This window comes from Harmonia axyridis, chromosome 3 (genome assembly GCF_914767665.1).
Source record: "Harmonia axyridis chromosome 3, icHarAxyr1.1, whole genome shotgun sequence".
Taxonomy (NCBI): domain Eukaryota; kingdom Metazoa; phylum Arthropoda; class Insecta; order Coleoptera; family Coccinellidae; genus Harmonia; species Harmonia axyridis.
The window spans coordinates 6502841-6515604 of NC_059503.1; the positions used below are offsets into that span (position 1 = coordinate 6502841).

The window sequence follows — 12764 nt, forward strand, 5'->3', positions numbered from 1 at the left end:
CAAGGTTTTCTTCCCAAAAAAATTATATATAGAGATATTAATCTTTATTTAAAGTAAAGAGATAACAAATTAACATCTTATTCTAAACAAAAATATGAAATATAAATATTTTTAGCGATTTCATCTACAAAACAAATACCTAGCATTAGATATAACAAAAATTTACAAACGTTCCTTCTTAATAACGGAGTATCCTCTGGAGTTTCGGCTTACTTTCCAGTAATGAGAAATGTTTTGCACATTGTGCCTTAAAGTATCTAGGAACTCCTGGTCATGAGTAATAACAATGAGTTGAAAATTGTTATCGTTTATATGAGAAGTAATTATATTGGACAAGGCATATGTTAAACTATGAACATTCTCTTTATCTAAATTTGTAGTAGGTTCGTCTAATGCCAATATTCCACAATGAGAGCTGAAAGACTCTGCCAAAGCCATTCGAATAATTAAACAAGCCAGAACTCTTTGACCAGCACTGCACCTTCCTCTCATCTCTAACTCCACTCCATTTTTTATCTGAATAACCTTATAATCATAAGTTTTTCTCGTTAAAGAAGTAGTACTGGATTCCTTAGTTTGAATTTCTATATAGTCAATATCGTTGCCTTTATATATATTTCGCCATAATTCTCTTATTCTAAAATTTATTTGAACCATTCGTTCTTTATGGAACTCCAGAACAGAATGGTGCAAAGCTTTGATGTATATTCTTAAATCACTAACAAGCTTCTCCATGAGTTTCAATTCATAGAATTTTTCTTTATACAGTTTTTCTGAATTCTTATTTTCCGGCAAGTCTAGTTCTTTCTCCATATCTTCAATTGTGTTTTTGAGCTCCATTTCCTGACCTTTCAAGCTATTGATGTCCCTTTCTCCCAGTTCAATTTTCTTCTTTAATTTCATTTTCTCATCATATACCGACTTGTAATTGTAAGTTCCAATTTTATTTTCTAACTTTGTTATTTCAATCACCAAGAGACCTTCTGTTTTTTGTTTTTCTCTGAGTGTGACATTGTCCTGCAATTCTCTTAGTTCAGTTGCTTGTTTGGCTATTTCCTCTTTTTTTTCTGTTATTTTATTTATTGTTTCATTTTTTATCTCGACCAGATCTTTTCTACGATCTACAAGTTCTGCAACCTGTTGAATTTGATTTTGAAGAATATTCTCAGAATTCCTGTTTCTATATTGTGTGATTTCATTATCTAATTTAATTATATCCTCGACTAATTTGTGTTTTTTATTATTTTCCACTCTCTGATTATTTATCAATTTTTCATTATTAACACTCAGTTTATCCTTTGCACTGTTCAAACTTCTGAGATCTTCTTCAAGTTTACTCAGTTCTGATTGATGTTCTTCTTTTTCAACTAGAAGGCAGCTTTGGTTATCTGATAATTCTTCCAGTTGTTTCTCAAGATGTGGCTTATTATTTGCTTGTGTTTGATATTTCAGTTGAAGCTCTAATTCCTTGCTTTTATCTTCTTTGATTTTTTTAATTTGATGTTCATGTTTATCTAGTTTTTGTCTTAGACTATCGTTTTTTTTTCTTTGATCATTTAAATCAGTTTTCAAATTCTCTAGTTCACTTTCAACTTCATGCTTATTTTTTGTTGTATTTACCGTTTCCATTTGATTTTGTAGTTCCTTGATATTGCCCTCACTAGTCCTTATATCTGCGTCATACTGATCAAGGAGAGTAGCATCTGTCAAAACTTTTCTACAGATCTCAACAATTTTTGTAGGAACTTTCAAATCCTCATTCAGTTTACTTAATTCCTCTACTGAATTATTCAACTGCTTTTGCTTATCTTCTAATTCTTCACATAATAATGGTAATTTTATATCCGATAATTCTAAGATATTGGCATTGACTGGCTTGAGTTGTTGTAATTTATTATAAAACTTCTCTTCTTTCTTCAAATTTGTTTCCACTTCATTCAATTTTTGAGGAAGGGATATAATTTTTTGCTTTAGTCTTTCAACAATAGCTAAAATTAAGGAACTTTTCCCAGAGAAGTCCGTTTCACAGATAGGACAACAAGATTTTTCTTTTTCAAATTCTTCAATGAACTTTTCGTACATAATTTTTCCAGAGCTTAATTGACCTTTTTCCTTTTGAATTTTCTCTTTTCTTTCAAACGTTTGTTTCAGCAAAGTATTGTAATCATTTTCGCGACAGATCGAGGTTATTTCATTTTTTTTAGATTTCAGCTCCGCTTCAACTTTTTCAATATCTTTTTTTTGGTGCAGTATTTGTGTTTCGAGTTTAGTGATTTCTTTCTGCTTTGTACTAATTTCTGAATTAAGTATTTTGATTTTGTTCTCGTTAGAACCCAGAATAGCTTGAACTTTTTTTCCTATCTTATCTTTTGGAACCTCTCCATTGAATATATACTGAAAATTAGTAGAATGCCTGTTCATAATTTTATTCAACTCTGTTTCTTTCATAATTTTTGTTTGTTCTTCAGAATTTAACTTTACTTCCACCACATAATTATGTTGTAGGACTTTATAAAGATTTTCCAATTCTTCTAATTTTGTCTCCATACTACTTATTTCCTTTTTACTATTATTAATTTCAGTTTTTATTGTTTCTTCATTAAATTTACTTTGGAGATTAGATAGTGTTTTTGTTAAATTCTCAATATTTCTATTGATGGCAAGCAGTCGACTGTTGGCAACATCTAGTTCCTGTATGTCATTTTTCACTTGCAGAATCTTTTCATTATTTTTACTTATATCTGTGGTAGTAGCTTTAACCTTTTCTTTAGTGGTGGCCAAGGCTTCTCTAGCTTTATCAATTTTCTCTTGCACAAAAGATTCTTCTTCATTTTTCGTCTTAACAAAATTGTCAAAGTTATTATCAATTTCTTGAAGTTTCATTTTGAGTTTACTTATAGCTTGCAATGAATCTTCAACTGAGTTCCACGTGAAAGGACCTTCTATCTCTACAGATACTTTTGATTTTTCAAAAAGAGTATTTCTGTTATTAATCTTCATTTCAAATTGTTTTTTTTCTTCTCTTAGCTGTCCAAGTTTAATTTGTTCTTTTTGAATTTCTGCATTTATTAAAGTTTCATTTTTAGTCATTTCTTTCCTTTTATCTTCTAAATCTTTTATTAATACTTCTTTTTTTCTCTGATCTTGTTCAAATTCCGATATTTTCACCTGCAGTTCTTCATCATCTCCTTGGAAAATATCAGTTATATTTTGCTTCAGCATATTTTGCTGTTGAATTAACCCTTTCCTTTCTGCTTCTTTACTAGTTAGTTGCTTTTGCAATCTTCCTAATACCTCTTCTAATTCTTCAATTTCTTCTAAACGTATTTTAGACGGTTCTAATATTTCAATTTTATTCAGAATTTCATCTTCAAGGGCTTTGCATTTCTCTATCTTCTCATTCAAATGCTTTTTCTTTTTATTAACTTCAATTTTCTTCTCCTTTTTAGTTTCTACTTCATATTTGAGAAATTTGATTTTAGAATCTTTTGCAGCTAATGATTTAGAAAGAAGTTCAGCACATTTATTATACTTTTTAGAATCAAATATCTCATCAAATTTTTCTTTTACTTTTTTACCTTCATCAAGTGGCCATGAAGAATTTTCTTGGTGGCAGAATAGAACATTATTCAAAATACATGGAGATATTTGAAGGATTTGTGCACAGTGCCTATCAATCTCAATACATTTACCTGATATATGTCCTGTTTCACCATTGGCATAGGCAATATTTAGGGCAGAGTCGAGAGAACTGAAGGACATTGTTTTAGCTCCTTGGACTACTTTTACAGTCTTCACAATTGTATAAGTATCCCCCTTGACATCGATGAGTTTTAGTTTAATTTGACCTTTGGTTTCACCTCTTTCAGAAATTTTTGGATCATGAACAAAGCCTTGACCTCTTGCTGTACCACCTGGTAGGTCACTTGTACAGGCATATTTTATGGCTTCCAGAATTGTTGTTTTGCCACAACCATTTTGTCCAACTAAAAGAGTAACGGGCGTATCGAAAGAGATGGTTTGAATGTGCTCCTCAAATGGTCCAAAACTACGTATACCACTAATTTGCAATTTCAGTAAAGTTGCCATTGTACTAAAAAATGATGTTAACTTAATATATTGTCCAGATGGTTATGTATATTAAGTTATTTAGATATTTTACGTTACATTTATTATTAAATTTATTTTATGTCTTTTTTAAATTGAATAGAGTACCTTGATAATATTCCAAAGGATTATGGTTGTTTCTTCGACTGATTCAAAATTTTGAAGACTACGAACAAAATCATTAATAGTAAAAAGTTCAAATTTTTTATTTTCCTTATCAGATATCCTATATATTCATATAAAACTTCTCAGATGTTAATGTATTGTTTTTTTATTTGAAACCGCGGAATTTCAAAGGCACAGAGTATTATTGAAAAATAGTGATTCAATCATATTTGCCTTATGAGTTAATTATATTAAAGGAAATATTGTAATTTCTATCAGCCCTAATTTTTAAATTATGTGTTAAACAAATTGAATAATAAAAATATATTGATTCTCTTTGTATGGAATCTCTGAAATAGTTCAAATGTCCTTAGTTCTAATGTAAGTACAATATATCCTATCCGCTAAACAACAAACCAATTTTGAAAAAAATTATTTTAACTTGCTGATTTCAATTTCCTAGTTATTTAGGGGTTTATATTTTAGTAGATACAGTATTATCTCTCTTTTTCACCAATGGATGAAGGGGCATCAGATAATAGGTAAAAATTTTTGCTTCCCTATAAAAAATGTATTTAGATAAATTTTCTTGATTTAATTTCTGATGGATAATAATATTTTGTTATTAATTCACAGCAAAACTGTTGAAGATTCTAATTCATCCCCAAAGCTCAGTGAGGTTGAAAATGGAAATAAAACAAATGAAGAAAAAGACGAACGAAAAAAGATTGAACCAGCGGGAAATTGCTATTGGTTTGTAGACAAAACTACTACTACTTATTTTCATTAGTTTAATTAGATACATTTCTAATGACGAATCTTATAATTAAATATTTACAGTGGTAAAGAAAGAAATTTGAATATAGCTGAGTTATTATGTGCCAATTGTAATAGATGGTTTCATGAATCCTGCATTGGATATCAAATGGGAAAATTAGTGCCATTCCTGACTAACTATGTATTTCTATGCAAAAATTGTTCACCTTCTAACCTTGAAAGTTTCAGGAAAACGCAAGCACGTAAGAAACATCTCTTTCTATATTTCTATAGTACATAGCTAAAGATGAACTATTCTTTCAGAAATAACACAGATGTGTGTAACGGCAATCGCCAATCTGCAACAAGCTAGTGTGAAAGATGGTTCAAATAAACTTATGTTTAGCAAAGAAAAAGAGATCATACCTTATATAGAACATCATTGGGAAGCCCTCACTACAACATCTCGGAGAGTAACGCAATCATGGCATTTGACTGTTCAAAAAGCTTTAATGAAAGAAATCCACATTCTATTTGTCTTTGAAGAAAATAACGATGAAGGCCATATGTATGGTTTGATTGATTCTAATTTGACCCATATCAGACCAAATTATGATGCAATGATCAAAGGAGGTTTGCTAAAAGTCACAGAATTGGGAGTTCAACACGGTAAATCCTATTTTGGATAGATGTAGATTTGTTTATTCACTCATTTAAATTTTCTTGAATATAATAGGTTATTGAAGATTTCTATATCTGTGTACTTTTGTCACTATTTGAAAACCTTATAGTTCACCATAGAAACAGAATAGTTTCTGATCAGAAATGGTATCCTTGATTTTTTTAATTGTAAATCTAATTTTTAACACCTACACTTTGCTACCTTATAAAAATGAAACTTTTGATTCATAAAAACATAAAAAGAATATTTTGATAATTATTAAATAACTTTTGGTCCACATTTAATGAAATATAATTGTAATTTGCTATCTGAAAACTCTGGATTGAGTTGCTTGGAACTGAAAATTATTGGTGAGTTGTTAACAAAGAATAATTCCTTGAATTCAATTGTTTGGGTTTATTATTTGATACTGAATGTGATAAGAATGTATACATTGAAAGCAAGTCATTGAAAATGAATGGTATGTATGTGAAATGTTGATAAGCCGTAGATTAGATTGCGATTAGTTTGTCAAAATAAATGGATGGAACAATGAATATTTCATTATTAGGTTCAACAGCTGGAAATGTGAAATCTAGGAAGACGAAAAGCAAAGCTCCCGATGTGAATGTGTCTGGTAAAAAGGGAAGGAATTTGGATGTCGGATGTGTGAAATTACCGTCACATGGTTACCCTCTTGATCATCCTTTCAATAAGGATGGTTACAGATACCTCCTCGCAGAGCCTGATCCGCATGCACCGTGTAGACAAGTAAGTGAATTGTCTAAATAGATTTCCATTCGATATAGTTGAATATGCTTGTTATAGGAATTCGATGAGAGTCCAGATTGGGCTGGGAAACCGATACCAGGTTGGTTGTATCGTACATTCGTACCAAGTACTGTTCTGCTAGCTTTGCATGATAGGGGCCCACAGTTAAAAATTTCAGAGGATAGACTTTCTGTTACTGGAGATAAGGGATATTCTGCTGTCAAAGCAACACACTGTGAGTTCTATTCGGTCAAGACAATTGTTTTGCATGAATATCAACTATAATTTCAGTTTCTTGTTGTTTTAATTTTTTTTTTAGCATAAAAAAACATATTAAAGCTAGAAAGTGCTGAATGTATTTTTTTTCTGTTGAGTGTAAAAAAATAATGATAATTTTAAATTAAAATAGGTGTAACCACAGGAGTTTGGTACTGGGAAGCCACCATTGATGAGATGCCTGAAGGTTCAGCTACTCGCATTGGATGGGGACAGGACTACGCTAATTTGCAGGCACCTCTGGGTTACGATAAATTTGGGTATTCTTGGAGATCTAGAAAAGGAACGAAATTTCATATATCCCACGGAAAGCATTACGCTGATGTTGGTTATGGAGAGGGAGATACTGTCGGTTTTATGATTATTCTACCTCAAAATAGTACAACACAGTTGGTTCCTAACACTTTCAAGGATAAGGTACAACAAATATTCTGTGGTTCATCAGATCAAAAATTTTGCTTATTTTTTCCTGTGCATAAGCTACATAGCTGACTTTCTGGATAAGTCTCTCCATCTATAAACTTTATACATACATAAAATCTGATAGATTTGAGATAACGTTTTACAAAAAAAAACTTTTTCTTCATGAAATTTTGCATTCATTTGCGATTACTTATTTCAGCCCTTGGTTAAGTTCAAAAGTCATTTATACCATGAGGAGAAGGATAGCGTTCAAAGTCGAGTGAAAACTTTGAAAGTTCTACCTGGTGGGAAAGTTATCAATTTCAAAAATGGGGTATCTCAAGGTGTAGCTTTTGAAGATATTTACCAAGGTGCTTATTATCCAACCATCTCACTGTATAGAAATGTGACCGTAACTGCCAATTTTGGACCTAATTTCAAGTATCCACCACCTGCAGAGTTCAACTGGAGAGGGGTGAGTTTGATAGAATTTGTAACTTTTGGAGATGGATATTTGAAATGATCAGATACAGATTTGATTTGATACGGATTTGATTGCGGTTTTTTATACTAGGATTACTGATGCTACTTAGTGGTCCCTGCCTTATACACCTCTACACCTCTGTACTGGAGCGTAGTGATTTTGGCAAATTAACAGTCCAGTATATGTATACACGTTGATTATATTCATTGGGTTCAACTGTAGATTCCTTTCATTAAGTGAAATCCTTTTTTTATTCACCATTTTCCAGATTCGTCTCAGGTAAAAAGTTATAAGCATTATTCCATTGCCATCATTGTCAAATACACTTCAAAGCTGAATTAACATTGTCTTGTTTTCGCTATTTTTAATTTACGTGTGACGCACGTTTCAACAACAAAGTTAACATAATCTGAGGCTGCAAGTTACTCCTACACTTAGGGTTTACATAATTATTCGCTTTCCGTAAGTTCGTCTTATTTATTGAAATAGAATCACCTTTACATTTTTATTTTCTTTCATTACATTGAATTTATATTGTACCTACTATTGAACTTTATGATGTACAACCTGAGAACAATCCGGAAGTAAGAAAATCAAATTCAATAAAGTTGTAAAATACATTTTAGATTAATAAAAAGGGGAATTTTGTGAACTAAATGAAAATTTTTTTTTTACAGATGCATGAAAAAGCAGAAGAAGCGATTTGTGAGCATACCATGGCTGATATTTTATATCTGACAGAGAATGAAGGAAAATTGAGACTTGATACTTTTGTCCTTTAATAATTTCGTTATTTTGTGCATTGTACAAATAAGGGATGAGTTGTAAAATAGGTATTTTCAATTTTATATATTTTGCAGAATAAATCACGGATAATATGAATTTTTCATTCAATAAAATTTTATAATTTTTGATGTTTTTTTTATGAAAATAATTAGATTGATTGGCAACACTTAATTTTGAATTTTGCGGATATATTAATTTTTAAAAATTCGATTTTTTGCCTTCAAAATCAATGTATTTCTTGAGTTAGGAGCAACAACGCGGTTAAGCAACTGATACAACAAACAACAACTTAGGAATTGGTTACAGAAAAAATGTAACCCCTCCTCCCTCCCGGGTTTTGGAATAAGGGGAATTGAATGAAAAAAAATTGATAGTCCATCTAGATCTTTTATCAGAAACTATATTTTATTTACACAAAATTTGGTACAAAAGTTACATTGATCCTACTGGCTCAAGCTCATGATCCATGAATTTTGATTTAAGGGAATGTTTGGGAACATAGAATCGAAGAATTGGATAACTACAGGAGGGTTGGCGTTTCTTGAATGAGACACTCTGTATTTTTCAAGGCAGATTTTTAGCAGCAGATTCCTTGAAAAGCATCCCATTATAAGTTTTTCAAAAAGGTCATCCGTTTCAAAGATATTGAGTTTTTCAAATGGATTTTTTTGATGGAATACCTTATATATCTATATTTTTGATTTATTTCAAGATTCAATTCATTTTGTATCTATTGTATAATTGTAATCAAGTTATATATAGGGTGACCAATTTAATTAGAAATTAATTACCGTTTAAGAGATATAGAGGAGAGGATGGTGTTTTTTTAAATGAGACACCCTATAAATGACTTGATTACAATGAAACAATGGACACAAAATGAACTAAGGTTGAAGGAAAGTCTATGAAACACTTCTGGTGGTGGAACCTTGTATATTAAATCATCTGGTTTCATGTTTCGGCGAATTCGATATTATTAAACCAAAGATTGATTTTTAAGGTTCCATAGTCATATGGTGAAACATTGATTAAAATATGTATGTCATAAAGTGAAAAATAAATATCAAAAATACAACGGTCAAAAAGGCATTATGCCTTTTTGACCGTTGTTTTTTCGATATTTATGAAGAACCGATAACGCGATGCTTTTTGACAAATTTGCGGCTAAAAAACTGCGTTGAGAAATATAAGGTGTCCCATTTAGGAAACACCAACTCTACTCTATATCTCTAAAATGATGATTAACTTCTATGATTCGTCATGAGTACCATAAAAACCATAAAAATTACTAAAATAGTAATTTACGTAACAAGTCCGGAAACTAGGGTTTTTTTGGACGAATAGACAAAATTCCAGGACGAGCGTAAGCGAGTCCTGGAAGTCTGTGAGTCCAAAAAAACCATTTTCGGACGTGTTGCGTACAATATTTTTTCGGCAACCATGTAAAATAACACTATCGCTGCTGCTTTCCATATTTTATTGCGATTGCTATAAAAAAACATGCAAATTTTTGACAACTAATTTCATATGAACTGTCAGCCGTTATCTCGGTTGCTATGGATTCTATGCTTCTTTTCCGGCCTAGTCCGGGAAGTACGTACTTTCCGGACTAGGCCGGGAAATGTTACTTTCTCAGAGAAAAAGTGTCCGGAAAGTGAGCACTTCCTGGACGGTTGCCGAAAAAAAAAATTTTCGAATATCTCGATATCTGAAACCAAAATATATCGAAATATTTGAAACAGTCATTTCAGAACAAGTCAAGATATCCACGATCTCTTTTCAGTTATCTTTTCATTTCGAAAAAAAAGATCGAAAATCCTTGAAGATTTTTTCTTCAAGTCTTATAGTTCTCGAGATAGCATTGAATATGGGACACCCTGTACAATCAAACAACTCCCCCCAGCGATGTCAAGAGACCCAACTCCCGGCGTACCAACAGGTGCAATGCGAAGTCATCCGAAAACGACGTCGACGGCGTCGGCGTCGTGCCCTTGCCGTGCGCAACGTCCAGCGCCGTATTGATTCCCGCATCGAGGCGTCGAGATAGGCGGCGAGACGTCAGTTCAAGCCAACCGTCCCACCTAGTCGGACGGTAGTGAAAACCGCGACTTACTGGTCCACTCGAGCCGGATCAAGTGAGCACCAGCTGAAGTTCTCGGCAGGCACCGTCGACCACGACCAACCTAGGTGGATGCCTCGACGGAGACGGGCGCCTGGCGCGGCATGACAAGCGAATACGCGGCGAACGAGCCGCCTAACTTGATACTAAACAATGGCACCTTCGTGGTGCAGGACACATGCCTCTTGGTGCGAAAATGGTGGTGTTTCCTACTGTCCAGCGTGTGCACCTTTGTGGCCGGGCTGCTTATCGTGCTGGTGTGGAGGCTGTTCGCCTTCCTGTGCTGCAGGAAGGAGGCAGAACTGGGTCCGAACGATCCCAAACAGAAGGAGCAGAAGGCTGCCAGACAGGGGAAGCAGGAGTTTGAGGGTACCTTCATGACGGAAGCCAAGGATTGGGCTGGAGAACTGATATCTGGACAGACTACGACTGGGAGAATCCTTGTAAGTGTCTTGATAGGGGTTGGTACACTCCCCCTTTGTGGCTGTGAAGGGTAGATGTTGTTGTAATAGGCTTATAGTTGGTTTGACTGAATGGGCTGAGTGTGTTGATTCGATTATTAGGGTGCTTAGGTGTTTATATGATTGAATGTGAGTGTAGGGACTGCGTGTAGTCGAGGTAGATGACCTAGGTCATGTGAACTAAGCTGGAGGCATCGGTATAGTGGAGAGATGTCACTATAAATACTAATGAGAGCACAATAAAGACAACAATTACGATAACATTCGTTTATTACGCTTGAAATGTATCGTAATACTTTTACTACTTCTCAGTAGATAACTCTTTCCAACACAAATGATGGAGAATATTTTCAATACCTATTAAGGTACTTTGAGGGTTGAGAGCTTTCCTTATATTTTAGTTAACCTGAATTCTTTTATTTTTGAGTATATCTGAAAGGAATCACTTCCATTATGGGGAGTTTATATGATTATACCTTTGAATATAAGTATAGGGAATAAATATACTCAAGGTAGCTGACCTAGGTCGTAAAAAGCAAACTGAAGGCATCGGTATATATGGGAGATATCGCTAGAATACTAATGAGATCACTATGACGAAAAAATCACGATAATTTTAGTTTATCACGCTTTTGCGCTTAAAATATATTATAATACGACCCTTACGTTTACAAATTTTTCTCTAGTTAACTTCTTCAAAGATAAATGATAAAGAATATTGTCAAAAGGTATTAAGGTATTTTAAGAGTCGAGAGGTTTCCTTATACCTTTGTAAATAAAAATTCTTTTATCTCTGACTATATCTGAAAGGAATCACTTCGATTATTGGTGGCTTATATGATTATATCTTTGAATATGGGTATAGGGAATAAATATACACAGGACATCTGACCTAGGTCGTCTAAAGCTAGCTGGAGGTATCACGATATCAGAGACATGTCAATAGAAATACAAATGAGATTTATATATGAAGAAAACAATTTTTTAATTCTGAATTCTTTTATTCTTTATTATATCATATATCTGAAAGGAATTACTTTGATCATTGATGGTTTAAATGATTTTATCTTTGAATATTGGTATAGGGAATAAATATACTCTAGGCAGCTGACCGATCATTGGTGGTTTATATGACTATATCTTTGAATATGAGTATAGGCAATAATTATACTCTAGGCAGCTGACCGATCATTGGTGGTTTATATGACTATATCATTGAATATGAGTATAGGGAATAAATATACTCTAGGTAGCTGACCTAGGTTGTGTAAAACAAGCTGGGGGCATAGCAATATCAGAATGATATCACCAGAAACAACTCTAAAAAAAAAGGGAACAACTTAAGTTTCAACAAAAACAATAATTTGTTCAACGACCTAATAATATTGTTGACACTTCTAAATAAGTTATTTTAATAGAATCTGTTAAGTATAACGGAAGGAAATTTAATTAATATAATGAAAATAGAAACACATCAATGCATTCCACACTATAAATTTCAACGTAATCCCAGAGTATTCGTGTTCTCTAATTATACACAAGAGTTTCTACCTTCGGTAATATAACAAAAACGAAACAACTATAATTTTGGTGGAATATTACCAAGGAAACTAATGAGACAACAGTGGAGAAAACCATTACAGTAAAATTAATTTTACATTCTGAAAATACACCGTAATTTGTCTTCTTGACGTTTCTATTTCCCCTATAATTCCTCCAGCAGATATCTGCAGAAAACCCTGGAGAATTCTTGAATGAGAGAAACCAGTCTCTCTCGAAGTAGAATGGTTGGAAAATGTTGTTTAGACCTCCGAAGGTATCTTGAATATTTGATGA

The 12764-nt window shown here is 32.8% G+C and overlaps 3 protein-coding genes and 1 long non-coding RNA gene across 4 annotated transcripts in view; 2 read left to right on the top strand and 2 right to left on the bottom strand.

Annotated features, from left to right (window-relative positions):
* Positions 1–29: 29 nt before the first annotated feature.
* Positions 30–4391, bottom strand: LOC123675973 (DNA repair protein RAD50). The gene is made up of 2 exons (XM_045611581.1): positions 4216–4391; positions 30–4093 (listed from the first exon to the last, which is right to left on the bottom strand). Exon 2 carries the CDS (start codon positions 4087–4089, stop codon positions 163–165), a length of 3927 nt encoding a protein of 1308 aa, XP_045467537.1. The 5' UTR covers positions 4090–4093; positions 4216–4391; the 3' UTR covers positions 30–162.
* Positions 4392–4595: 204 nt separating this feature from the next.
* Positions 4596–8474, top strand: LOC123675977 (set1/Ash2 histone methyltransferase complex subunit ASH2). Its single transcript, XM_045611588.1, has 9 exons — positions 4596–4754; positions 4849–4965; positions 5053–5231; positions 5293–5637; positions 6201–6400; positions 6458–6635; positions 6810–7093; positions 7299–7553; positions 8240–8474. Exons 1-9 carry the CDS (start codon positions 4729–4731, stop codon positions 8342–8344), a joined length of 1689 nt encoding a protein of 562 aa, XP_045467544.1. The 5' UTR covers positions 4596–4728; the 3' UTR covers positions 8345–8474.
* On the bottom strand, positions 4990–5535 carry LOC123675983. The gene is made up of 2 exons (XR_006746838.1): positions 5395–5535; positions 4990–5327 (listed from the first exon to the last, which is right to left on the bottom strand). It is a non-coding gene; the product is annotated as an uncharacterized LOC123675983 (long non-coding RNA).
* Positions 8475–10358: 1884 nt separating the features above from the next.
* LOC123675974 (calcium-activated potassium channel slowpoke) overlaps positions 10359–12764 on the top strand; it is a 62446-nt gene continuing 60040 nt past the window's right edge. Inside the window, exon 1 of the mRNA XM_045611582.1 lies at positions 10359–10910. Within this exon, the coding sequence (XP_045467538.1) occupies positions 10572–10910 (339 nt within the window). The 5' untranslated portion in view covers positions 10359–10571. The remainder of the gene's footprint in view (positions 10911–12764) is intronic.